This window comes from Mustela lutreola, chromosome 2 (genome assembly GCF_030435805.1).
Source record: "Mustela lutreola isolate mMusLut2 chromosome 2, mMusLut2.pri, whole genome shotgun sequence".
Lineage (NCBI taxonomy): Eukaryota > Metazoa > Chordata > Mammalia > Carnivora > Mustelidae > Mustela > Mustela lutreola.
This window is the reverse complement of record NC_081291.1, coordinates 19,644,088-19,671,526: the sequence shown is the minus strand read 5'-3', so window position 1 is coordinate 19,671,526 and position 27,439 is coordinate 19,644,088. Positions and strand designations below refer to the sequence as shown.

General features: G+C 47.8%; 2 protein-coding genes across 2 annotated transcripts in view; one reads left to right on the top strand and one right to left on the bottom strand.

Moving 5' to 3' along the window:
* RBM6 (RNA binding motif protein 6) overlaps nucleotides 1–6,475 on the bottom strand; it is a 106,989-nt gene extending 100,514 nt beyond the window's left edge. The window contains exon 1 of the mRNA XM_059160951.1: nucleotides 6,289–6,475. The gene's annotated coding sequence lies outside the window, so the exon portion shown is untranslated. The remainder of the gene's footprint in view (nucleotides 1–6,288) is intronic.
* A 7,937-nt stretch (nucleotides 6,476–14,412) lies between these two features.
* Nucleotides 14,413–27,295, top strand: MON1A (MON1 homolog A, secretory trafficking associated). The gene is made up of 6 exons (XM_059160950.1): nucleotides 14,413–14,685; nucleotides 22,764–22,903; nucleotides 24,202–24,687; nucleotides 25,281–26,046; nucleotides 26,759–26,906; nucleotides 27,007–27,295. Exons 2-6 carry the CDS (start codon nucleotides 22,777–22,779, stop codon nucleotides 27,145–27,147), a joined length of 1,668 nt encoding a protein of 555 aa, XP_059016933.1. The 5' UTR covers nucleotides 14,413–14,685; nucleotides 22,764–22,776; the 3' UTR covers nucleotides 27,148–27,295.
* The last annotated feature ends 144 nt before the right edge of the window (nucleotides 27,296–27,439 follow it).

Sequence of the window (27,439 nt, the reverse complement as noted above, 5' to 3'; positions counted from 1 at the left end):
CTTAGGTTCAGAGATGGATTGCCTGAAGGTAAAACTTGTCTCTGCCACACCACAGGACCTTAAGCAAGTATTTAACTAAATGCTTCAGTTTACTTATATGTAAAATCAGTATAAAGCTAATATCTACTTCATACAGTTATCAGAAACGGAATGAAAATGCAAATCTATTAAAACAGTGGCCAATAAGTAAAATGCTCAATAAATGTTACCTATTACTACTTTAAGAGTTTATTTCAAAAATCACTGAGATTTGGAATGCATTCCCATTGAGGCAGTCTGATTTGGCTAAATGGCGGACATTAAAAATCTGATCTTCCAATTAGATTATATGACATTTTATAAATTAAGTCTGCTGCTCTAAGGTGTATATATATATATATAAAGCAAACATACAATATATATTATGCCAAAAAATACATCCTTTGCGGCCATTTACGATAGAAATGTTAAAGCACTAACACTGACTTAAAAATGTGTAAGGTGGGGCGCCTGGGTGGATCAGAGGGTTAAGTCTCTGCCTTCGGCTCAGGTCATGATCTCAAGGTCTGGGGATCAAGCCCTGCATCGGGCTCTCTGCTCAGCAGGGAACCTGCTTCTCCCTCTCTCTGCCTGCTTCTCTGCCTACTTGTGATCTCTGTCAAACAAATAAATAAAACCTTAAAAAAAATATGTAAGATGGTAATAAGTTTTTCAAAATTTTAGCAGGAATTTTTTTTTAATTTTATGTGGTCCAAGAATAAAAGGATTTCAAGACCACTGGTCTAGTGCACATGGTTTTTTTTGCTTTGTTTTATTTTTTAAGATTTTATTTATTTGACAGAGAGAGAGCATACAAGCAGGGGGAGTGGCAGAGAGAGGAAGAAGCAGACTCCTCACTGAGCAGGGAGCCTGATGCAGGGCTGGATCCCAGGACCCTGGGGATCATGACCTGAGCCAAAAGCAAATCTTAACCAACTGAGCCACCCAGGCACCCCATAGTGCATGTGTTTTAGTGCATGTGCCCGGTTTGAACCAGAACTCCAGTTTTCTTTTTTAAAGAAAGATTTTAGGGGCGCCTGGGTGGCTCAGTGGGTTGGGCCGCTGCCTTCGGCTCAGGTCATGATCTCCGGGTCCTGGGATCAAGTCCCACATCGGGCTCTCTGCTCAGTAGAGAGCCTGCTTCCTCCTCTCTCTCTCTGCCTGCCTCTCTGCCTACTTGTGATCTCTGTCAAATAAATAAATAAAATTTTTTTTTAAAAAAAGAAAGATTTTATTTATTTATTTGACAGAGAGAGAGAGAGAGAACTCGGGAGGGAAAGCAAGAACGAGCACAGCAGAGGGAGCAGCAGGCAGAGGGAGAGGATGAGGGAGAAGCAGACCCACCGAGCAGAGTGCCCAATGAGGAGGGCTTGATCCCAGGACTGGGATCATTACCTGAGCCGAAGGCAGACACGTAATGACTGGGCCACCCAGGTGCCCCAGAACTCCAGTTTGCACCTCTGAGAAATTATTTAACTTCTATATATCTCAAAGCTCTCCTATGTTATAGGAATAATGGTACCTACCTCATACAATTACTATCAGGAGTAAATGAGATCATGCATAAGAAGCAATCATATTCATAGCCCCACTGTTCATAATAGCCCCAAACTGGAAATAATCCAAATGTCCATCCATAAGTGAATGGCTGAACTAAAAGAAATACACCATAAAAAAAAAAAAAAAATGCCACAACATGGATGAACCTCAAAAAAGCATTGCAAGTGAAAGAAGCCAGACACAAACGAAAGAATTGTATAATTCCAATTATATGAAATTTCTAGAAAACATAAAACTACAGAGATACGAAGCAAATCAGTAGATACTAGGACTTTGCAGTTGGAGAAGTGGGGATAAACAACAAACAGGAAGTAAGGGGCGCCTGGGTGGCTCAGTGGGTTAAGCCGCTGCCTTCAGCTCAGGTCATGATCTCAGAGTCCTGGGATCGAGTCCCACATCGGGCTCTCTGCTCAGCAGGGAGCCTGCTTCCCTCTCTCTCTCTCTGCCAGCCTCTCTACCTACCTGTGATCTCTCTCTGTCAAATAAATAAATAAAATCTTAAAAAAAAAAAAAAAAAACAGGAAGTAAGGAATGTTTTGAGGTGCTGGAAATCTAAATCTGAACAGTGGTAATGGTTACATCAAAATGAACACTTACAATGAAGGAATTTTATGATATGCAAACTACATCTCCAAAAAAAGTTTTAAAGAATTTTATTTTTTTAAGATTTTATTTATTTATTTGACAGAGAGAAAAAGAGAGAGATCACAAGTAGGCAGAGAGACAGGCAGAGAGGGAGAGGAGGAAGCAGGCTCCCTGCTGAGCAGAGAGCCCAATGTGGGGCTCGATCCCAGGACCCTGGGATATGACCCGAACTGAAGGCAGAGGTTTTAACCCATTGAGCCACCCAGGAACCCCAAAAGTTTTAAAGAATTTTAAAACAATGTAACAAATACTATTACTACTACTACTATGCTCAGATTTTTTTTTTTTAAAGATTTTATTTATTTATTTATTTGACAGACATAGATCACAACTAGGCAGAGAGGCAGGCATAGAGAGAGGGGGAAGCAGGCTCTGCGCTGAGCAGAGAGCCCAATGCCGGGCTCGATCCCAGGACTCTGGGATCATGACCTGAGCTGAAGACAGAGGCTTTAACACACTGAGCCACGCAAGTGCCCCATGCTCAAATTTTTAAAATCATAATAGTATTAAGCTGGAAAGGACCTTCCTGAGTAGGTCTAATCCCACTCTCCAAAATGAGAGTAATAAAGACAAGCATAGCCGGAATGCTGACTCTACCACAGTTAAGCACTCATTTATTCATTGCAAGTCCTTTGTAGGGTAAACTCAGTTACTATTCCCACTTTATAGACCACGCAACCGAGGCTCAAACAGGTTGAGATTTGACCCAAAACAATATAACTAATATGAGAAAAAGCCAACATGCAAACTCAAGATGGTCTGAGTCTAAAGCCAATGCTTAGAAAAAAACCCATCCTGAAATTTATATGGAATTTCAAAAGACTCTGAATAGCCAAAACAATCTTGAAAAAGAACATAGTTGGAGGAGACACACTTCCTGATTTCAACTTACTACAAAGCTGCAGTTATCAAAACCGTGTGGTATTAGTATAAGGACACAGATCAGTGGAATAGAGAAACCAGAACTAAATTCTTACATATATGGTCAGGATATTTTCAACAAGGGTATCAAGATTATCAAGGGGAAAAGACATACTTTTCAACAAATGCTCACAGGAAAACTGGATATCCAAGTGCAGAAGAGTGAAGTGGGACCTTTACCTAACACTACACACCAAAATTATCTCAAAATGCATCAAAGACCTAAATGTAAGTGCTAAACTATGAAACGCTTACAATAATAGGGGGAAAGCGTCACGCATTAGATTTGACAATGATCTCTTGGCGATGACACCAAAGGCACAGTCAACAAAAGAAAAGCAGGCAAATTAGATTTCATCAAAATGGAAAACTCTCCTGCATCAAAGACCACTATAAATAGAGTAAAAAAGCACCCCACAGACTGGAAGATAATATTTACAAATCACATATCTGATAAAAGGTTAATATACAGAATAGGCACAGGCCCATGTTCACAGCAGCATGACTGACAATAGCCAAAAGGTGGAAACAACACAGTTGTCTACCAACAAATGAAGAAATAAACAAAATGTGACCTATTCACACCAATGGAATATTTATTCAGCCGTAAAAGAGAATGAGTATGTCAATTACATCTCAATTTTTAAAATATACTTTTTGTAATTTTTAAAAAAGGAATGAAGTTTGGGGCGTCTGGCTGGCTCAGTTAAAGAATGATAAACTCTTGATCTTGGGTTTGTAAGTTTGAGCCTCATGATGGGTGTAAAGATAAATAAACAAACTTAAAAAAAGAAAAAAAATGAATGAAGTTTGGATACCTGCTATGACATTATTGAGCCATGAAAACATTATGGTAAGTGAAACATAAAGGGACAAATATTGTATGATTTCACTTATATGAGATACCTAAAACAGGCAAATTCAGAGGGACTTAAAGTCACCAAGGGCTAAATGGAAGGAACAATGAGAGTCACTTGCTTAATGGATAGAGTTTCTGTTCAGGGTGATGAAAAAGTTTTGGAAATAGTGGTCACGGTTGCACCACTCTGTGTATGTAACTAATGCACTGAATTTTACACTTAAAAGTGGCTTGGGGTGTCTGGCTGGCTTAATTGGAAGTGTGGCTTTTGATCTCCTGGTAATGAGTTACAGCCCATGATGGGTGTAAAGATTCCTTAAATAAACAAACTTAAAAAAAAAATAAAAAGAAACGGTTTAAATAGCGAATTTTGTTACAACATATGTAACAAAATACATTTACCACAACCTTGTAAAGAAATTAGCAATGTAATATATAAAAAGCATTGAATTATACACTTTAAATGGTTAACTGTATGGCATATGAATTATGAATTATATCTCAACAAAGCTGCTTTAAAAAATGACAACCGTGGTGGCTAACATTTAGGAACACCTTCTGCACACCTGGCACTGTTCTAAGGGCATTACATATACCTCACAACAACCTTATTTCACATATGAGGAAACTTAAGTAAGGTAATTTATCCAATGTCACTGAATTAGTGGAGGAGTGAAGGATTCAAAACCTATCAGATTCCAGGGCTCCCCCAGTTACCCACTCTGCTATTCTGAGTCCCACACCATGATAAGACGGTTATAAAATGCATTCAACAGATGCCCCATTAACTAAGTGAATGAAATGAAGACGGTATTGTGGGAGTGTGGCAGAAAAATTAATTCTAAGTACTTGGTATATGGCTTAAAAAAGTCCATCAAGGAATGATTTATAATCTTTAAGATTTCAGAACCTTCCCATAGTTTTAATTTTAATACAACCCTGAATCTGATCATTAACAGCAGTTTATCCATTTAAACACTGGCACAATTCTATAACCTTGCTCAAGTGTCTGCAATAAGAGAGTTCATTTAGTAACATGCATTCATCTCCCCCACCCAGGCCTTCACAAGTCTCTTCAGAAAGGCTAGAAACAACCCAGGATCCTAAAGGCAACAAAAATAAACCCAACTCTGGTAACAGAATTCTATCAAGAAGGGTGCTACAGATGTCCCGAAAAGAGACCTAGTACCTTCCCTATAGGTTAAATACCTAGTTAGATGCCAAGGTTCATGTCCAACTTGTCTGTGTTTCACCGAAACAGTAACACGCCATTAGTTACTTTATACATTGCCAGTCCTTCGGTCATCCATCAGTTCTTCATACCTTTCCCTACAGTCCTCACAAGTGGGCTGATGTTGACATTATCAACTATTCACACTGGTGGCATTACTCAACAGAAAGTTGGAAGACTAACAACCTAGGGTACAATCCAGAGTTCAGAAAATGAACTAAGTGACCAAGCGCATCAGAGTCTACTGAACTCCTTCACTTGCAACTCTGACCCTCACATGCAAAACCTGGAATATGGAAAAAAAAAAAAAAAAACACCATTACTCTTAAAAAGTTTTGGTACCTTACATGCACCTTTTTATTTTAAAAAATGCGCTCCTAGGGTTGAATCCAGCAGTACACCAATACTAAAGTTAGGAGAAAAACACAGATTTACAACGCCAAAAGGAATCTGAAGAGTATATACGAAAAAACATCCCTCCTCTCACATTCTCCCAACGGGCGCAGAACCCACCAGACCACTCCCCCGCCTCCAGGTTCTACAGCCCCGCGTGCCGGGCTCCGAGCTCTCGCACCCTGTGGTCTGGCCGAGCTCACTCGTGTCTAGCCAGGTATAAGGACGAGGCTACGTGCTAGGCACAAGAAGGCCTCCCTCTCGAGCGATGCCTCAGAACTGGATCACATTCCTGCAAAAGCAGGAAAAAAAGGAAGAAAGGGCCGACCTGCGGCCCCGCAAACCAGAAACACCAAACCGTAACCACGCGCCAACCCCCTACCCCGCAGCCGACAGCCCCGAGGCTGGACCGGTAATTCTACCACCGCACCGGGCCCCGCCCCGGGTCCGCGACCGTTCCGGGGCGTTCCTCCCGAGGGCGGCGCCTGCCTCACCACACCGCCACTTGGCTCTCTTCTTCCCGAGCGAGGCCGCGGCCGTCCCGCGACACCGAAGCCGCAGCTTCCAGGCCTCGCGGACCCGCGACTTCTATAGCGGCCTGGCAAGCTGGCTCTTTACCCGCAGGCTCCGGCACGCCCTCTCTACTGCCCCAGGCCCTTACCGAGGCAGCGCGGCCTCCGCGGCCCGCTCCTCCTAATCCTCAGCCGCCGCCACCGACCCAGCGTCGCGGAGACCGGAACTTCCTCCGCGCCGGGCCGCTGCCTCCACAAAGGCGCCGCGCCGCCGCCTTCAGCGCTCGGCCCGCCGGGAGATAGAGTACAGCGGCAGGTCGCGCCGACTCCACTCCCGCCGTCCCTCGCGCGTGTTGGGGCGGGGCTACCTACGGGGGCGAGGCGTGAGGGCACGCTGCTCGGCGGCGTCCAATGGGAGGGCGTGCGTCCCCAGGTTCGCGGGGCCTGCTGGGGGTTGTGGTTTAGACCCTGGTTCGTCTTCCTGTGCTCTTTGGAATTTACAAGATTTGCCATCTGTCTGCAGTTGGCTTGGACTCTCCGAGTTTTGCTCTCCTCCAGGAGCGCATATCAAGCCTTGGTCGGCCTAGTTCGAGGACGCCTTCTTTCCCGTCATTGTGAAGGCAAAGGAAGGGAGACTTCTCAGGCCTAAGCCTTCCGGAGAAATGGTTGTCGGACCACACCAGCGGCTGACTCTTGACCCCTTCAGTCCAGGAGCTTAGCCATTTTTGCCCAAGACCCGAAGATAGGTGCGAGAGAAGCTCTTGAATTAGGGAAGAAGTAATCAGAGAGGCTCGTCCCCTTTTTACTCTGAGGGGGTTTCCAAGTTAGGCATCCCCTGCTCAAGAATATCAAGCAAATACCACCTATGTTAAAGGTTCAGTGGTCCTACCTATGAGGGCAAATCCACCCACCTTCCACAGGCCTTGCTAGATCTCAAGCAATAAATCTGGCCAAGGGTGACCTATGAGGTCTCAGAACTGGAAGGCTATCTGCAAATCTCCCAGTCTAGCAGAAATGCTTTCAGTTTGCATCTCACTTCCAGAATCTCCTTAGGTTAATCTTCAAATGGCAAGGTCCAAGCTTCCAGATGGGTTATCTACACTGTTAATATGCTTGCTGGTTCCGGCCACCTGGTGTTTCTACCAGAAAGGTAACCTGATTTTGTAGCCTAAATTCAACATCATGGGATCAAAGGAATCTGCTGCAAGAAAAGCCTATAAAGCATTCTAAAGTAAAGCAATTCTTATCTGCAGAGAAAGAAGGTATTTGGGTTAAGTAGTCTTTAAAATTATCTTCCCACTTTTCAGGCATCTTGTCTGGAAGTCATTCCTTCATTTGAGAACTATATGAAGGGCCTGTGTGTGCCAGGCACTGTATCAGGTGCTGGGGATACAGGAACAAACAAAGCTGATAGAATTTGCTGCCCTGCTGGATATGGGTGTGGGGTAGTTTTTGGAGGAGGACAAAAAAATAAACAAGATATACAATCTCTGCTGAAATGAGTTTGGTTTCTGTAAAAAGGAAGATGGAAAGTCATTGGAGGGCTCTAAATAGAATAATACCATAACTTCAGGTCCATGTTATACCATCCCTCTGGCTGCTGTGTGGAAATAGGCTAAAGGTAGGAAGGGCAGAAGCCATGCAGCCAATTAGGAGTCTGTTGCAATAATGCAACCACAGAAGGATGGTACTTGTACCTGTGTGGTAACAGTAGAAACGGGAGGTTGGGATGAGGGCAGAGAGGGAAGAATGTGGGCAAAGCAGTTTTGGTAGGAAAAACAGGAGCTCAGTTTGCGGTAGGTTGAATTTTTGGTGCATTGTGTTCAAGTGAGACATGGAATTGGTAGTTGGATACATCAGTCTGGAATTCAGGGTAAAAGGTTAGTGTTAGAGATGCAAATCTGGGAGGTACAAGCATATTGCTGGTGCCAGTATCTGAAGCCATGGACTTAGATGAGGTAACCAAAGGGTGACCAAGGAAATAAGGGAGTGAGTGTAGACAGGAGAGCAGAGTTCCAACCCTGAGCCAGGGGACACACCAGCACTAAGAAGTTTCGAGGAAGAGAAGGAACAGCTAGCTACACGGAACTGTGGGTACTTTGCCTTTGCTTCCCAAACTGAACCATTGTTCGTAGATCTCTCCCTTATCAGTTAGTACTTTGTCCTCTTCTGAAGAGATTAATGGTATTAAGGAACTAATTAGTGTTGCCTTATACCCAGTCTCCTTGGGTAATAATAATTGCTGCTCTTTATCAAACTATATGGCTGGCATTGTGCTGGCACTTCCTTATCTCATTTAATTTTTATAATAATCATATGAGGAAACCCCTTTTATAGTTAAGGAAACCAAAGACCAGAAAAATTAAGTTATTGCCACAGCTGGAAAGTATAAGGTGGGGGATTCCAACCCAGGTCAGTCCTAGTCCAAGGTTTATGTCCCTGACTACTTTCCCCTTTTCCTTAAGGTTATTATTGAAGGTTTTCAGAAGAAGCATAAGGAATTTCCTTTCTTTTTTTTCTAAACTTACAAGTACCCACAGTCCTTGTAAGTTTGTTTGTACTGCCTAAGAGCAGGAAAAATGAGCTATTTAGAAGAGATGATCTGAGCAACACCTTCACCTGGAATGGGATTTACAACGTCTAGTCGGGGAGATGTATCCATTTTCAGCCCCTAAATCCTTACAGGGGAGGACTCAGCAAAGAGAAAGACCATGTCCTGTCTGTTGCTCCTTGTTGCCTTGGTCTCCTTTGGGGCCATGGCCTCTCCAGTATGGAAAGTAGGATTTGATGAGATGTTAAAATGAGAGACAGGAACCAGGAGAGACACAGGTGATACAACACCATAGATGAGATTTCCCAGCAGAGCAAAAAACCCAGCTGCCTTACCAGGAGCTGCCAAGTAAGAAAGGCAGGAAGAAAAACTTCGGATTTTCCAGGGAAGGATTGATGTTCTTATTATTAGCTCAAAATATTTCCTGGGGTGATCTCAGGGTCCTGAGATTGAGCCCCGCATCAGGCTTTCTGCTCAGCGGGGAGTCTGCTTCTCCCTCTCTGTCAGCCTGCCTCTCTGCCTACTTGTGATCTTTCTCTCTCTGTGTCAAATAAATAAATAACATCTTTTAAAAACATTTCCTACCAGGTATCTTGTATTTGTAGGAGGGGGAAATGGCTGAAGGGCTGAAAGGGACACACACAGAAGGTAGAAACAGAATGGGGAGCAGATCACAGCCTCAGGGCATGATTAGGCATTTTCACCTTAGCCATGACCTCCTCCTCACAGCACCTCAGGTTCTGAAATGCCCACTAAAGCTATGAAAGAAAATAAATCTGGGAAAGAACAAGAGATCTTTTTTTATGATAGTTCCAGTTCCTGCTAGTCTTCAGTACCACTGTTGTGAAGATGATATGCTGGGTCCATGAAAAGCACCAGCCCAGACAAAACAGAAAGCAGAGAATATTTTTAAGATTTTATTTATTTATTTGAGAGTGAGAGAGAGCATGAGAAGGGGGAGGGTCAGAGGGAGAAGCAGACTCCCTGCCAAGCAGGGAATCTGATGCGGGACTCAATCCCAGAACTCCAGGATCAGGACTGAGCCAAAGGCAATCACTTAACCAACTGAGCCACCCAGGTGCCCAGAAAGCAGAGATTTAGAGGAGCCCCTGACCTGGAGGGTGACAGAAGGTGTAGGGTATTGATTGTATTGTTTGTGGCAATGACCAAGATTTGAAGCAGCATCCTGGGACTGGCATTTATTATTATTCCAAAAGTCTAAGATTTATTTATTTTTATTTTTTTTAAAGATTTTATTTATTTATTTGACAGAGAGAAATCACAAGTAGATGGAGAGGCAGGCAGAGAGAGAGAGGGAAGCAGGCTCTCTGCTCTGCAGAGAGCCCGATGCGGGACTCGATCCCAGGACCCTGAGATCATGACCTGAGCCGAAGGCAGCGGCTTAACCCACTGAGCCACCCAGGCGCCCCTAAGATTTATTTTTTGGTAATTTCTTATTTCTTTATTTGCTAAGTAGGCTCCACACCCAGTCTGGAGCCCAACATGGGGCTTTAAATCAAAAACCTGAAATCAAGACCTGAGCTGAAATCAACAATCACTGATCGCCCAACCAACTGAGCCACCCAGGTGCCTCTATTTCTCGGTAATTTCTATGGGCAAAAAGGAAAGGTTGTCCCACTAGTCAAATATAAGTGAATGAGTGGATTAAAACAGCGTTGGCATAACAGCCTTCAAATGTTTTACTAAGTAGCCACAGTGCTTTGCCCTATGAGAGTGTCAGGCTCAGGTCTTAACCAGAAGCCCATGGGCATGTAGCCACTTATTTGACTAAGTAGATGCAGTACAGCTGTCCCTGAACAACCTAGGGATTAGGGGCACCAACTGCCAACTGCCTTCCCCTGTGTAGAGTTGAAATCTGTAAAATTTCTGACTTCTCCAAAACTTAACTACTTAACAGTGAGAACTATGAGGTCACTTCTACTTGTGATAAACAATTTACTAGAGACACTAACTGCTCACAAGGACATGATTAGTGGATCCTAGCAACACTTGAACTCACCACAAAAGCAACAGTAGGTGGCTACTTTATTATTACAGTTCAGTATGTTCTATAGTTAATTTTATGCAGTTATGATTTAATATATCATGTTTACATCTGTTTATATTTCCACTGTAAATGGCACCATGTACAGTCTACAAATATTTGGGTGGGGAGTCTAATAAATTTGGACTTTTTATAATAGATTCGTGTATATATTATGGTAGTAAATAGGATGGATTTATATATATATATATATATATATATATATATATAATAATTAATGCATTTATTTACCTAACATTTTCTTACCTTTTTTTCTAATATTTCTAGGTTATGTGGTTCATCAGCAAGTTTTTCCAAATTGTTGCAAACCCAGGGTGCCTGAGTGGCTTAGACAGTTAAATGTCTGCCTTTGGCTCAAGTCAAGATCTGAGGGTCCTGGGATTGAGCACAGCCTCTGGCTCTGCCCTCAGGAGGAAGTCTGCTTCTCCCTCTCCCTCTGCCCCTCCGTCCACGTGCGCTCATTTTCTCTCTCTAATAAATAAATAAATTTTTTAAAAAAGACTTCATTTATTTATTTGACAGAAAGAAAGAGAAAGAAAGCACGAGCCAGGGGGAGAGCCAGAGGGAGAGGGAGAAGCAGACTCCCTGCTAAACAGGGAGCTGACTCAGGGCTCCATCCAGGAACCCTGTGATCATGACCTGAGCCAAAGGCAGAGGCCTAATGGACTGAGTCATCCAGGTGCCTCTAAATACGCAAAATCTTAAAAAAAAAAAAAAAATACAAATTGTTACAAATCCCCCCAAGATTTTCCAATATACTTATTGAAAAAAGTCTGCATATGAGTGGATTTGCATATAACAAAACACCTCTCATTCAAGGGCCAGCTCTACTTCCAAATGACAGGATGCTGTCTGGTGGAACTGATATGCTGAAAAGCAAGAGTGAGACTCTAGAAGAAACCCTGAGGTCAACATAAAGACTGTTGAGGAGACTGGTTAGTATGTTAGGAAACTTTAAATTTGTCTTCTATTGAGATCAATTCTATGGGGTGCAACTTCTGGTTAATGGAATATAGCCAGGATATTTCTGTACCAATCAGAGAATATGAGATCTTCTTGGCTTAAAAAAAATTTTTAAAGGAGTTTATTCTTAAGTAATCTCTTCACCCAATGTGGGGCTCAAACTCACAACCCCAGGATCAAGGGCCCTATGCTCAGGGCAGTTGGGTGGCTCAAATGGTTAAGTGTCTGCCTGCAGTTCAGGTCATGATCCCAGGATCCTGGGATCCAGCCTGCATTGGGCTCCTTACTCAGTGGGAAGCCTTCTCCCTCTCCCTCTGCCACTCCCCCTGCTTGTGCTTGCTCTCTCTCCCTCCCTCCCTCTCTGTCAAATAAATGAATAAAATCTTACAAAAAAAAAAAAAAAAAAAAAGAGACCCATGCTCTACCTACTGAGTGAGCCAGGCACCTGCTGGTTTAAACTCTTATAGTGTAATGTGATGGGATCTATGAAAGCTAAACGTTATACATGATACTTACTCCAAGCAATGGAACCTGGATTCCTGAGCTAGTAAGGAGAGAAAATACTGAATGACCTGTGAAGCCCTGGCTTTCCTACCCCCTCTCCTCTCCAGGGAAATAGATAGTGAAGGAATTACACTTTTTCTCACAGGTTCTTACCTAAAAGGGAGGAGAAAGCTTCCCTTAAATTACATGCAAGGGGGGCACCTGAGTGGCACAGTTGGTTGGGCCTCTGACTCTTGGTTTCAGCTCAGGTTCTGATCTTAGGGTCCTGAGATCAAGTCCCATGTCAGGCTCCAACTAAGGCTCCCTCTCCCTTTGCGCCTCTCCCCCCTCAAACAGATAGATTTTTTTTTTTTAAGATTTTTATTTATTTATTTGATCACAAGTAGGCAGAGAGGCAGGCAGAGAGAGAGAGAGGAGGAAGCAGGCTCCCCGCTGAGCGGAGAGACCGATGCGGGACTCGATCCCAGGACCCTGGGATCATGACCTGAGCCGAAGGCAGAGGCTTTAACCTACTGAGCCACCCAGGCGTCCCCAAACAGATAGATTTTTAAAAAATATTTTATCTACTTATCTTACAGAAAGAGAGATCACAAGTAGGCAGAGAGGCAGGCAGAGAGAGGGGGGGAAGCAGGTTCCCCACTGAGCAGAGAGCCCGATGTGTGGCTCGATCCCAGGACCCCGAGACCTGAGACGAAGGCAGAGGCTTAACCCACTGAGCCATCCAGGCGCCCCAATAGATTTTTTAAAGATTTTATTTATTTACTTGATTGAGAGAGAGAGCACATGAGCAGTGGGGAGGGGCAGAGATAGAGGGAGAAGCAGACAGGGAGCCTGATGCAGGACTCTATCCCAGGATCCTGGGATCATGACCTGAGCCAAAGCTAGATCCTTAACTGACTGTGCTATCTAGGGACCCTCAAATAAATAGATCGTTTAAAAAAATTTTGTGCAAGGGTCTCAGCCCTGTGCAAAGTCATCTCCAGTAAAAGGCCACAGTTTTGTCATCATTTCAATCACAGACCAGCATCGTGGAGGTAGGCTACAGTTGGCAGCCATCTGAGACCATGAGAGAAGCTGAGGCACAGAGCTTTCCCAATTCCAGTGTAGGGCTGAGATGGAGACAGGGCACTGCCCTGAGGTGCTTGAAGCAGCAGGGAGAATTAAAAGAGTGATTTCAGGCTTTTTCTTTCATCCTAGAATTGTTGAGGGAATTAACCAGAAGGCTATAAAGTGATTTCATTGCTTCAGAGAAAACATGAGCAGTATTTTTGTTAATCTCTAATTTTACTTCTTTAAACTGTACTTCAAAAAATAAGATTGTTTGGGAAAGCTTTATGTTTTCCTGTTGTTTGTACTGCTTTGTGTCTAGGAAATTACAAATGCCCATAACAATTATTCCTTGCCCTGGCACATCACCTGGGAAGCTTTTAGATACCAATGCCTGAGTCCCATCTGGGTTCAATTAAATCAAAATCTCTAGAAGTGATCAAAATCTCTAGGCATTAGTGATTTTTAAAATTTCCTTGGGTAATTCTATGTGCAGTCAAAGCTGAGAACTGTTTCAGAGCCTCATACTGACACATTAAAACGTGGCTAAGGCACCTGGGTGACTCAGTGGGTTAAGTATCTGCCTTCCGCTCAGGTCATGACTTCAGGGTCCTGGGATACAGAGAGCCTGCTTCTCCCTCTGCCTGTCTCTCTGCCCATTTGTGATCTTTCTCTCTCTCTGTCAAATAAATAAATTTTTTAAATCTTAAAAAAAAAAAAAGTGGCTAAGAGGATGTCTTTAGCAACAATTGGTGTGCCAACATCCTTTACAACCTGTATAGTGGACCCACTAATGACATTTATCCAGCCCCTAATCTTGTAGTGCTCTTCCACAGTCAATCAAGGAAACAACCCCAACGTCTCTTCCTCCCCCTTAAAATAATCCTCTAGTTGGCCGGGGCGGAGGAGCCCGGGAGTCTGGGCGAGGGGCCGGGGTGTCTGGGCCTCCGGCTTACACTGCCCTTTGGGTTCCGGGGAGGCGCTTGGGCCACGCCAAAGCGCGGGAGAAGACCGTGCCGGATGAGACCAATGCTGACCCGGGTCAGGCCCCGCCCCCCCGACTTTGCCAAGGTTGCGCGTCCCGCCCCTCCCCAGAGTGCCGCAGGCGGCCGCGAGCTGCGGACTACATTTCCCACAATGCACCACGGAGCGGGCAGGGCTGGGTCGAGCGGCTGGAGCCTGGCCTCCGCCACGAGAGGCCGGCGAGGGCTGTCTTCCTGGGCCGGCGGCCGGGAGAGGGGCGGTGGGAGGGGGCGGTGGCCCGCGCAGTGGCCATGTCTGCGTCTGTAGGGGGCTGTAGCCCCGCGAACCTGCGCCCTCAGTCCAGGTCCGGCCGGGCACCCGTGCTCTCCCGGGGGTCCGGCAGAGTGCAGTGACCGGCAATCTCTGTGCTTCCAGGGCCCCCCGGAGAAACAGGTGAGTACGACTGCCAACCCACGTGGCCTGGGGGTACTGAGAGACTGGAGACCTGTCATCCTTGGAGCGAGGGGCTTGAAGAGAGGGCGCCCCTGCTGCCTATGCTGCCATTTGCGGTAGGAGGTCTTGGTATCTTTGGGGTGCCTTAGCCGGTTGGCCCCCAGGTGGAGAATACAAAAGGCGAGGACCAGAATCCTTCCTTTGGCTGGGAGGGCAAAGTCCTGTAGGGACCAGTAGCCGGGTAGGACCCACCCCCCCAAGACACTCGCATCTCCTCACCCCCACCCTGTAAAGTCCTCTCGAAGATCGGTAGAGGTGACTGTGGGGTGAGCGAGGAAGCTCCTGGAAGTGTCCTGAGGCTTTGGACTTTGCCCTCAAGGGTGCCCTGGCTCAGATAATACATCTGCCCCTTGTGCTGGGACAGCAACCCTTTCTGGGTTCCAGTTTGCTGGGGGAGGGTGAGCAGCAGCCTTTGTCAGAGAGGGGAGTGGCCACCAGCAGTGACAAGTACCAGGCCATGCTCTCAGCATGGAGTAGGCATCCTGCTGAAACAGCTACAGCACAGCCTCACCAGGGTCCTGTCTGCCATGCATCCATGCATCCTGGCACCACCCTCCCATCTGGAGTCCACTCCTAAAGGGGTCAAGGAGAACAGAACACTATCTAAGCAGGAAGAGGGAGCAACAGTGGTAGGCAGTGAGTAGGGAGGGGCTCTCGAAGGCTCCACCTGCTCCAGGGCAAGCGCACCAGAAGGGCTGATGGAGCTGGCCTGTTTGATGACTTTGCTTGTAGGCACAGAAGAGCACTTCTAGGGAAAGTAGCATGCTCTGGGGACTCCTAGAGAGGCTGCCTGAGAAGGGGCCCCAAGGATACATATGGGACTGGTTCCAAAAGACCTCTCTTTCTTAACGGCTTCAGGCCCAGCCTCCCAGGAGCTTCAGTCATGCAGGTCATGGCTCCAGTGGGACCTGGGGTGGGGTTTGCTGTGAGTCACTCCCCCTCCCTGCCTAGTTTCCAGCGTAAGTGTCCAGAGAACTGTTTGCTTCATCATCAAGACTTCTGGCTGGATCCCCAGACTGGCCTTGGAGATGCGGAGGTGCTACATGATTTCAGGTAGCAGGGGAACTATTATAAAGGAAAGCCACTGCTAGCCCCAGCCAGCTGACCCTGTCCTCACTCCATGCATGTACCATGCTAGGTACTACTCAGTCATATAGGGCTCAGTCACCTGAAGCCCTCAAGGGATCGGTGGGTAGTGGGCCCCCAGGACATTGGGTAAGTTGCTGTAGACCTTGTTTGGGTCTTTGACCCAAAGGTGCAAGGCACAGAGCAGGGGCATGTGGCATACCAAAGAGTTCTACTTGGGAGAGTCTCCCAGGAGCAGCCAAAAACCAATGGTCTGTTTCTACAATGTCAGTCCCAATAAAGAGCCAGTAAGCCTGGAGGAACTCCCAGTCCTAGGTCCACAGACATCTCTTTGGCTGGATGTCACAGGGGCTCACTTCAGGCTAGAGACTACCTGGCTTCATGAGGTCAGAATCATGTTTTCCCAGGAAGTTCACTCAGGTCCTGGCTCAGGGTGAGCCAGCTCTCAAAGGACTGATTTATGGAGCAGAAACCACTGGATCTGTGTGTAAGTGCAGCTACATATGGTCTGAATGCTGAGTAAAAATAATCATGGTGTGAGTGTACAAGTCCCTAGTCTGTGCCAGGTAACCAAATTATATGGATTATCTCATTTAATCCTCCCACGACCCAGTGAATCAGTACTATCGTTATCCCCATTTTATAGATAAGAAAACTAAGGACTTATAAAACCAAACCAGGTTTATCCAGGAACATTGTTCTTGAGCACTTGAGTACTACCCAACACAAGTCTTCTCCACAGTCAGGGGTCTCTAGAGACTGCATTATAACCAGGTGTTTCTTTGAGGATCTTTCACCTTTTCCCTCCCGAAGTTACTTATCTGGAAAATGTTGATTAAACTTCTCCTGTGCATGGAGCTAACATACTGAACTTTGTGGCAGGTCACAGGGTGACCTTCAATGTAGAAGAATGAAGCAGGGCAAGAGGAGTGAGAATCAGGGCTATTGCAGGAGGAAGGCCTCTTTGGAAGGTGACACTTGACAACAACCTGAAGGAAGTGAGAGAGTGGGTCATGTCAATATCTAGCCCAAGCAGTGGAATAGGTAAGGTGGAGGCCAGAGGCAGGGAGATGTGGTCCAGGCAGAAAGCTCAACAAGGGCAAAGTTCTGAAGTGAAGAAGTGCTCAGGATTTACATTACATTATCCTGAAGGAAATCCATGAGATTAGTGTGGCTGGGCTGAAGTAGAGCGAGTAGGGGAAGGGATAAGATGAAGTTAAAGAAGTATTGGGGGGGGGGGATAGAGTAGGGCCTTGTGTACCACTGTGAGGAAACTGGCTTTGTGAGCAGAGGAATTACACGACCTGACTTCTTTTGATTTCAAGAGGATCACTCTGAGTGCTGTGCAAGGGACAGACTGTGCAGGGACAAAGGCAGAAGTGGGGAGACTGGTTGTGACACTCCTGGACAGAGAATGATAGCCTGGACCAGTGTGGTAGTGGTGGCAGTGATGAGCAGTGGTCAGATTCAGGTTACGGGCATTTCCCATTTAGCATCAGTAATCTACGAAAGTTGGACATTATATCTGGAATCCCTAACTTAGTGTCTGTTTCCCATTATTTTATTTTATTTTATTTTTTAAGATTTTATCCATTCATTGACAGAGATCACAAGTAGGCAGAGAGGCAGGCAGAGAGAGAGGAAGGGAAGCAGCCTCCCTGCGGAGCAGAGAGTCCTAGAGCGGGGCTCGATCCCAGGACCCCGAGATCACGACCCAAGCCGAAGGCAGAGGCTTTAACCCACTGAGCCACCCAGGTGCCCCATGTTTCCCGTTATTTTAAATGGGGAAGAGTATAATGCTTCCCTCATCAAACCCAAATCCCTAATTTTCTTTTTTTTTTAATTTTTAACTTTTTATTAACATATAATGTATTAATAGCCCCAGGGGTACAGGTCTGTGGATCACAGCATTCACCATAGCACATAAATCCCTAATTTTCTAAAATGGTACGATATCACAGGAAAAATAGATACCCAATATATGCCTAGTAAGGTATAGTGTTAGGATATGAAACGCTTAAAGCATTTCCTGATCACGGTCTCTTTCAGTTCCTGCAACAGCCACTGTGCAAGTAAGCCCCTTTTGTTGCCACTCAGTGACTTCCTATCTGATTTGGAATATAATTTGAGGCTTTAGATGCATATTACTTTGATTAAATATGGATCAAGTTCTGATGATGTAAAAATGCATTTTTTTGTATAAACATAAGCTGAATCAATATAGGTTTATTGTATTAGTTATCTTTTTCTTTTTTTTTTTTTTTTTTTTTTTTTTTTTTTTTTAAAGATTTTATTTATTTATTTGACAGAGAGAAATCACAAGTAGTCAGAGAGGCAGGCAGAGAGAGAGAGAGGAGGAAGCAGGCTCCCTGCTGAGCAGAGAGCCCGACGCGGGACTCGATCCCAGGACCCTGAGATCATGACCTGAGCCGAAGGCAGCGGCCCAATCCACTGAGCCACCCAGGCGCCCCTAGTTATCTTTTTCTGTATAACAAATTACCCCAAAACTTAGCAGCTTAATCCAACAATACATATTTATTATCTCATGCAATTGCTGAGGGGATTTGAGAGGAATTTGGGTGCAGCTTAGCTCAATGGTTCGGGCTCTGGTTCTCTCATGACGTTGCAATCATCTGAAGGCCTCACTGGGGCTAGATGATTTGCTTCCAGGATTGCTCACTCATGTGACTGGCACATTTGATCCTGGCTGTTTGCAGGTTTCAGTTTCTTGCCGTGAGTTTCTCTTTGTAGGGCTGCTCAAGTGTCCTCGCAATATGGCTAGTGACTTTACCTGAAGAGAGTGAGCCAAGACAGAAAGGCAGCAGCTGTAATATCCTTTATGACCTAGCCTCAGAAACCACACGTCGTCATTTCCATATTATCCTATTGGTTCCATAGATCAGTCCTGCTCGGTGTGGGAGGAGAGTACACAAAGGCATGAGTGGCAGGAGTTGAGGATCACTGGGGGCCATCATGAGGGCTGGCTACCACAGTTGGGTATTAAAAACTAAAAGGAATTCTATGGGGAAAATATTAATGAGAGAGACATTTTGCTGGGTGCACCTGTATTCTGAAGTGCAGGTGACAGGATTTGCTAATGGTTTGGTATTTGAGGTGTGAGGAAAAGAGATGACTCCAAGATCTTTTACTGAATAACGGAAAGGATGACATCTTTCACTGAGTTGGAGAAAACTTTGGAAGGAATAAGATCTTAAGAGGATGATCAGGAGCTCAGTAAGACATCCAAGGGCAAACGTCAAGTAGACAGTTAAATGTGTGTGCCTCGGGGCACCTGGATGGCTCAGTGGGTTAAGGCTCTGCCTTCTGCTCAGCTCATGATTTCAGGGTCCTGAGATCGAGCTCCGCATCGGGCTCTCTGCTCAGCAGGGAGCCTACTTCTCCCTCTCTCTCTGCCTGCCTCTCTGCCTACTTGTGATCTCTCTGTCAAATAAATGGATGAAATCTTTAAAAAAAAAAAAGTGTGCCTTTAGAAGTTGGAAGAGAGATTGGTGCTGGAAATAAAAACCGGAATCATTAATGTATCCGTGGAACTTAAAACCATGACACTGAATAAGATCACCAGTAGATTGAATGAGGACAGGGAAGGGCTCTAAGGACTGAAATCTGGGTCCCCTAACTGTAAGAAGAACTGCAAAAAGGAGTTAGAAGAAATGGTCCATGAGGTAGGAAAAGAACCAAGGAAATAGAGTGGTACACCAGAAGCCAAGAAGAAAAAAAAAAGTTTCAGAAGAGAGGAACTGATCAAGAGTATCCATTGCTGCTACTGAGTGAAGTGAGATGATCCTGAGGTCAACTGGTAACCTTGATGGGAGCAGTGTTACTAGAGTAATGGAGGCACAAGTCTAGTTGGAATGGCTTCAAGAGTGAGTGGAAGAAGTAGAGAGGCTGTGGCATTATGTGGATTACCAGAAATCCACATTTCCCTGTTCCTCTGGCTGCACGACTAGTTCTGGCTCATCTGGGTTTTGAAGTGTTCCAACCCTGTCTTCCACTGCCCAGTGATGTGGGAAAGGGATGTATTGCAATGGCAGAACTATGAGACAGAAGTAACTTGGATTCCTGAATCACTGCTTGGAAGGAGTGAATTACTACCACACTCATGGTAGATTTTTGTGTGAGCTAAAAATAAGCCTTAATGTGTAAAGCCTCTGCCATTTTGGCATTCATTGGTTACACAGCATAACCTAGCCCACCTGACTAATTAAACTCCAAGTACTATTTACTATTTTGAGGTTGGTTTGTTTTATAAAGGGCAGAAAAAAAAAAGGGTGGAACCTACAGGGAGATTTGGTTTAATTTTTAATTGAAATAAGGCAGACATAAAGTTCACAAATCATAAGTACAGCTCAGTGAATTATAATGGAGTGAACACACCCCAGGGAAGGTGTTTTGAAAGTGGACGAAGCGCCAGCATATTGGCGATGGATAGGGGAGAAGGGGAAACCAATGATTTGGGAGAGAGGGACAGCTGCTGAAGCCAAGTGCTTGTGTTTGCACGGCAAGAAGAACTGGAGTGGGGGAGTTTGTCCCTGGTGGGGCATGGACATTTCATCTTCAGTGAGGAGGAGGAAGGCAGCATCTGGCAGGTGAGGCGAGGTGGTGGTGGGAATCTTGAACGTTCTCTATTGCTGACTTCTGTTTCCTCAGCGATATCACGGATAGTGCTGAGTGAGCCTGGGAGAAGCAGGTGAGGGAAGTTTGAGAAGAGAGAGGGTGTGAACTTATTGTCTAGTGGAGTGGGAAAGTGACACAGAAATGTGCTAGTTTAAAGCAATGGTTCTGGATCTTCTCCGTGGAAGGAAGCACACAGCAATCCAGGTTTCCATCCAGAGAGCCAGGTCCAGAAGCCCTGGCCACAACCCTGGGGCTGTCAGTAGCAGCTTGCCCTCTGCCTGGACTCGGACAGACGCACCTCTCTGGGGTCACTCTCTCTTCATGTAGCAGTGGCTTTTAGGGTAGCTTGTGAAAGGATGGTCTCCAGGTTTCTCATGTGGCCTCTGTCTTCTTGCGGGAGACCTAAGCGTGCCCTCCTTACTTAGCACCCCCACTAAGCTGGGCTCTGCCATGTTACAGTGGCTGTTTTTGCCTGGTTGGGATTCTTCTGTTGCTTTCCATCTCTGCCTCTGAGCAGACCTTTCTTTCCTTGTTTTTTTAAAGATTTTATGTATTTATTTGACAGACAAAGATCACAAGTAGGCAGAGAGGCAGGCAGAGAGAGAGAGGAGGAGGAGGAAGCAGGCTCCCCGCTGAGCAGAGAGCCCAATGCGGGGCTCGATCCCAGGACCCTGGGATTATGACCTGAGCCTAAAGCAGAGGCCTTAACGCACTGAGCCACGCAGGCGCCCCTGAGCAGACCTTTTTGAATAGGATGCTGTTGAGAGCAAGTAGCCTCTTAGTTATTCTGGGCCTTTGTCAGATGAGGTGGCCCAGGGTGGCCCTCTGGGCTCTGACTCATGCTAGGAACCATCACTCTTGATTGTCCTGATAGACAGGATTCGTGGCCTAGACAATCCCCAAACGTGGTTCTCCTGAATGAAGTTTCTTTGCTCCGACTCTGTGTGGGGTGATGCTGTGGGCCAGCGGTGGTGCCCAGCCTTCCCTTGTTCTGCAGTGCTCCGGGTTCAGTGCAGGAGTGGCTGCACTGTCTGGGCTGCCCTGTTTTGCACATTGAACTTCTACAAAAGGCTCATTTGAAAAAAGGATTCCATTGCTTCCAACAAAGATGACCCTCCCCCCCCCCCCGCAAAAAAAGGAGCTTGAAAGTCAGTTCTTTGTGTACATACAGGAGTTCCCTGAAAAGAGCTCTGGTGGGATGGGGGATGCATGACCTCTCTGTGGGTCTCATGCTGGTCTTTGCTGCTCTTCTAGCTTACCCAGCCAGATTTCTCTTAATGGAAGGGTGTGTGCCTCAGATAGAACCCCTCCCCTGGGAATGTATATTGCCTGCCAAGTGAAGGCCTTTCAGCTTGCCATTCAGGGGCCGAAGGGGTGACTCCAAGTGAGCCATCCAACTTTGTTATCCCTGCGATCCACTCCTAGCCACCTCCACCCGGCCCAAAGGCTAGCAGAACTGGGAGATCAAGCTGAGTCTGTCCTGGCCATCAGACTGGCACTGAGAACCGTCATGTCTCTAGTTGTTTGTAATTGGTAAGGCAAGCCCCGGTGCCAAATTCAGAAAGTACAACAGTGCTTTCAGAAAAAAAGCCAGCTCGAAGACAAGCCTGTTTGCTCTTTCTTTGCAAATGCCGAAATATCCAGAAAGCAGTACTGGTCAATCTAGTTTTGAATGGGGAAATGTTCGTGGTAGGATGTGCACTGAAAGATAGCAGGATACGGAATTGTTTCAATTCCCAGATCCCAGCTTCCTCCCTGTTGTGACATCAGGCAAGGCATCTAAACTCTCCCAGCCTTGGTCCTTTGAACTATAAAGCTAGCTTGAGACGGAGCACCTGCCCCAGGGCAGAGTGATTAGGTGTGGATAACTGTCCAGTGACCTTCTCAGCATGCTGCTGTGGCACTCAATAAATGTTAGCTGCTGTTACCAGTTTGGGAAAAAAAAATTACCTTTTATGTACATTTTAAAAAACTGGGAGGAAATACACCAGAATGTGAACAGTGAAAGATCCTGAAAGGTGGGAGAATGATGACATTTCTTTCTTCAGACCTTGTTGTATTTTCCAAGTTTTCTACAATGAGTAGGTACAATGAATTCTTTCTTTTCTATTTAGAAAAAGAACAACATAGCTTCATTTTCTAGAGGGGACTACTCAGAACCCGTTCCGCAGAGGTTTGAGCTTGTTGGGTCCTAGTGAGGGATGCTTTCCTCTACTTACCACTATTAATTATGCCAGTGACCCCTGCCAACAGCACCTTCCCCCTTCTCCTCCATGACACCTTTGTTTGCCCCACAGGCGAGCCCAAGAGATGGCTGCTGACATGCAGAGGAAGAGAAGCAGCGGATGCCCTGATGGCACATTGGCTCCTTCTGATGGGCAGAATATGGAGAGAGCTGAGAGCCCCACACCAGGACTGGCTCAGGGAATGGAGCCAGGTATGGGCAGGGTGTGCAGCTCCAGGAAGCTGACCTCAAGAGCAGCCTCCAGGGCCACTGGGATTCCCAACCAGGCTTTCACTCCCACTCATTCATGTGTTTGTTCAGTCACTCCTGGGCTATTGGTCAGGTGCTAGGGATACTGTAGGCAGCCAGGCTCAGTCCGGCTGTGTCTGGCCTTCCTCTCCACATCATGCTGGGTTCCTCACCCTGTGCTGTCTGGCTGCCAGCACAGGTCCTCCTCCTGTTCCCTGGGTCTACAGTGTACCTTCCTGGCTCCTTCTCCCTCCCTCAGCTCTCAGCTTCAATGTCACCTCCTCACGAGTCAGGCCTGCCTGCTCTGACCATGCTCTATACAGGATACTCATTATTTTGTAACTTTATATGTTTATGTACATATTGCACGTCTCTCGTCCCCAAGATTGTGAGCTCTTTGAGCACAGAGTGGTTGTACCCCCAATACCTAGTACAGTACCAAACTCCTCATAGAGACTCAAAATATATCTGTTGTATTATTCTGTCAAAAAAAAAAAAATCAGTAAAGGGGGACTGACATGGTCCCTGCCTTAGGGGAGCCACAGGCTAGTAGGGCCATTGCACTGGAGTGGGTTAGGAACTGTGGCCTGAGCAGGGTCAGGGAGACTTCTCACGGGAGAGAGTCTCTGAACACAGGAGGTGTTCCAGGCCCAGGGCAAGGGGCTGGGTGTAGAGCAGTGAACAGCCAGGTTCCTGCCCCTCAGGAGGAGCCCCACTGCAGCTTGGGAGAAGGATAACAACTGACAAGTAGCACAAGAGAAATCAAGGAGGGAGATGTGATAAGAGTGCTGAGGGTGGGAATTCGGGTGAGGAGGTAACTAGGGTGTTCGCTGAGAGCTGAAGTGTGACAAGGAGCCGGCCATATGAGGAGGTGGGAGTGCCTTCCAGGCAGAGGGAACAGCAGGTGCAGAGGCCCTGAGGTGGGCGGGGGCTTGTTGAAGGTGTCCAGAGAGCAGGTGGATGAAGGTCCGTGTGAGTGGAATGGGTAAGGACGGGGAGGTGAGAGTGGGAGAAGCAGGCAGGTACCGGCCGCCCCCGCAGCCAGGAGCGGTTGGGGTCTTATTCCCAGTGAGATGGGAGGAGACTGGTGGGCTCTCAGTTGCAGGGAGGCGTAACTCATGGCAGGCAGTAGCAGCAGGGAACAGCCACTTGTCTCCCTGGGACAGGCAGTAAGGCTAAAGTGCCATACTGGGCACCTCGCTCGCTGGGAAGGTGGTCTGCCAGCGGCTACCGCTCTAAGCACCAGTGCTTTTGGCCGGCAGGTGCCGGGCAGGAGGGTGCCATGTTCGTCCATGCCCGTTCCTACGAGGACCTGACGGAGTCGGAGGATGGGGCAGCTTCTGGGGACAGCCCTAAGGAGGGTGCTGGGGGTCCCCCACCACTGCCTGCAGACATGCGCCAGATCAGCCAGGACTTCAGTGAGCTGAGCACCCAGCTGACGGGTGTGGCCCGAGACCTGCAGGAGGAGATGCTGCCAGGAAGCTCTGAGGACTGGCCAGAGTCTTCTGGGGCAGTTGGGCGGCCAGCCCCAGAACCCCCCAGGGAGGGCGCAGGCGAGGGGGATGAGGAGGAGGCTGCTGAGGCATGGCGACTGCACCAGAAGCACGTCTTTGTGCTGAGCGAGGCGGGGAAGCCCGTGTACTCCCGCTATGGGTCAGAGGAGGCACTTTCCAGCACCATGGGTGTCATGGTGGCCCTGGTGTCCTTCCTGGAGGCAGACAAGAATGCCATTCGTTCTATCCACGCAGGTGAGCCACCTGGAAAGGGGGGCAGGGAGGGCTCCCCCAGCCAGGGTTAATTCATAGCAGGTTTTAGACCCCCAGGGACTAGAGAGGGCTGGGATATACTATGTGAGGAGGTCCAAGGGCCATCCCTCTGCCTCACTGGGCTTTAATATTGTCACCTGAACACGGATAGCAACGCTGACTGCCTGATAGGGCTATTGTGAGGGCCAAAGGTGGCTCTGACATGGGCTTCACCCCTGGAGAGAACCCGAAGGCTGGGGAAGTGACCAAAAAGCCCCAGGTCCCAAGCCACACCCAGCTCTTGCCATTTAACACAAGCCTGTTTTTCCAAAGTGCTCACTGCATTTTGGCTGGTGCCAGTCTGTGAACCAAGTGGCAGGGACAGACCTGGAGTCCTCAGGGAAAGGGGTCCTCGGGCTGCCGGTTTTACCTCCATTATCCTTAAGTCCCTACTATGCACAGCGCTCTTAGGGAGGGTGGGGAGGACGTAGAAGGCGACAAGCTGTGTAGGAAGCCAGGGCTCCGAGGGAGCTGGGCAAGGCCAATCCAGGAAGGCTTCCCGGAGAAGCTGACCCCCCCCCTCCCTCCACCTTCAGATGGCTACAAGGTAGTATTCGTGCGCCGGAGCCCACTGGTGCTGGTGGCCGTGGCGCGCACGCGGCAGTCGGCGCAGGAACTGGCGCAGGAGCTGCTCTACATCTACTATCAGATCCTGAGCCTTCTTACGGGCGCGCAACTGAGCCACATCTTCCAGCAGAAGCAGAACTACGACCTGCGGCGCCTGCTATCGGGCTCGGAGCGCATCACCGACAACCTGCTGCAGCTCATGGCGCGAGACCCCAGCTTCCTCATGGGGGCGGCGCGCTGCCTGCCCCTGGCGGCAGCCGTGCGCGACGCGGTGAGTGCCAGCCTGCAGCAGGCGCGCGCCCGCAGCCTCGTCTTCTCCATCCTGCTGGCGCGCAACCAGCTGGTGGCGCTAGTGCGCCGCAAGGACCAGTTTCTGCACCCCATCGACCTGCACCTGCTCTTCAACCTCATAAGTTCCTCCTCGTCCTTCCGTGAGGGCGAGGCCTGGACGCCTGTGTGCCTGCCCAAGTTTAATGCAGCCGGCTTCTTCCACGCACACATCTCTTACCTGGAGCCTGACACCGATCTCTGCCTGCTGCTCGTCTCCACCGACCGGGAGGACTTCTTTGCAGTCTCTGACTGCCGCCGCCGCTTTCAGGAGCGCCTGCGGAAGCGGGGAGCCCACCTGGCGCTGCGGGAGGCCCTGCGCACGCCCTACTACAGCGTTGCTCAAGTGGGCATCCCCGACCTGCGTCACTTCCTCTATAAGTCAAAGAGCTCAGGACTCTTTACCAGGTGAGGGAGGGCCTTGGGGACATTGCTTGAGGGAGATGGGTGGGGTTGCTGGGGGAGAAGGATTGGTCCTGAGCCCTGATGCCCTCCTGAAGCTGACAGCCCCTCTGGGAATGGACTGACATGTTGGGTCTGTTTCCCTCTTACATCAAGGACCCAGCCTCCGTCCCTCTGCTCCTAGTGGGCATACCTTTCTCTGCTTTGTTACCCAAAAAGCCCTGAAATGCCCAATATGCCCAGGAAAGGAAGCTGGAACCCAGGTCTCCTGGATTCCCCTGCCCTGGAGCAAGTCTGCCTTAGGGATCATTTTAGTCCCATCTGGGATGCACAGAACTCCTCCTCCAACGGAGGGGATGGGGCTGGATGTGGCAACGTCTCTTCTCCTGTTACCCCTTTTTGGGTTCCCAGCTCACTTTTCCTCCAGTTCAGACCTGTCCCTCTGTCTTGGACACCTAAACTCAGATTGGCTTCTCTAAAGAAAGGTCACTAAAGATGCCATGAACTTGGGGGAGGGGAAAGAGCAGGGCTCTAGTCTGGGTGGGCACAGCCCTGGGCTGGAGAGTCTTCTGTGATAGGGAGGCAATGCTCTATCCTGGGAGACAATTTGGAGGGTAGGACACGTGGAAGAGTCCCCCTGGCTAGGAATAGTTGTTTCTGGGTCTCCAGAGAAGGCACTGGAAGTGATTTCTTTGTGAACCTACTCCCCCATCTCCAGCCCTGAGATTGAGGCCCCGTATACCAGTGAAGAGGAACAGGAGCGGCTGCTGGGCCTCTACCAGTACCTGCACAGCCGAGCCCACAATGCCTCCCGCCCACTCAAGACCATCTACTACACAGGCCCCAATGAGAACCTCCTGGCCTGGGTAAGGTGGCCCTGGGCTGGGCTGGGCTTCATCAGGGATCCTGGGTAGCGGGCTTGAGGGCTACCTAACCTCGATGACTACCCTGTGCCCCCTCCTCCAGGTGACAGGTGCCTTTGAGCTCTACATGTGCTACAGCCCCCTGGGCACCAAGGCATCGGCCGTCAGTGCCATCCATAAGCTGATGCGCTGGATCCGCAAGGAAGAAGACCGCCTCTTCATCCTCACACCCCTCACCTACTGATGGGAACGTGTGCGGGTTCAGTGCTCTTCGGCACACTGGGCCACGGAAGCCACCGGAGCCTCCATGCAGGGTCAGCCTCTCTTGCCCAGGCAGCAGGATGGGACTGTGGGTTGGTGCGTGCATTAAAGTGCTTTGGGGAAGACACTCATTGGGCCTTGTCACTGGTCCCTTCACTCACCCACTCTCACTCCCATACAGATACTGAATCCTCCCTAGCCCCTGCCCGTGCTCCCCCATGCATAGAGACACCTGCACATTTGAGTCCCTCTCCTCGTCTACGGCCATACCACCC

Bases quoted from the DNA above. Each gene is read 5' to 3' on its own strand.
- MON1A (XM_059160950.1), top strand. From the start codon at position 22,777: ATGGCTGCTGACATGCAGAGGAAGAGAAGCAGCGGATGCCCTGATGGC. The intron at 24,688-25,280 runs GTGAGCCACCTG...CTCCACCTTCAG, and splicing joins CATTCGTTCTATCCACGCAG to ATGGCTACAAGGTAGTATTC. The intron at 26,907-27,006 runs GTAAGGTGGCCC...CCCCTCCTCCAG, and splicing joins ATGAGAACCTCCTGGCCTGG to GTGACAGGTGCCTTTGAGCT.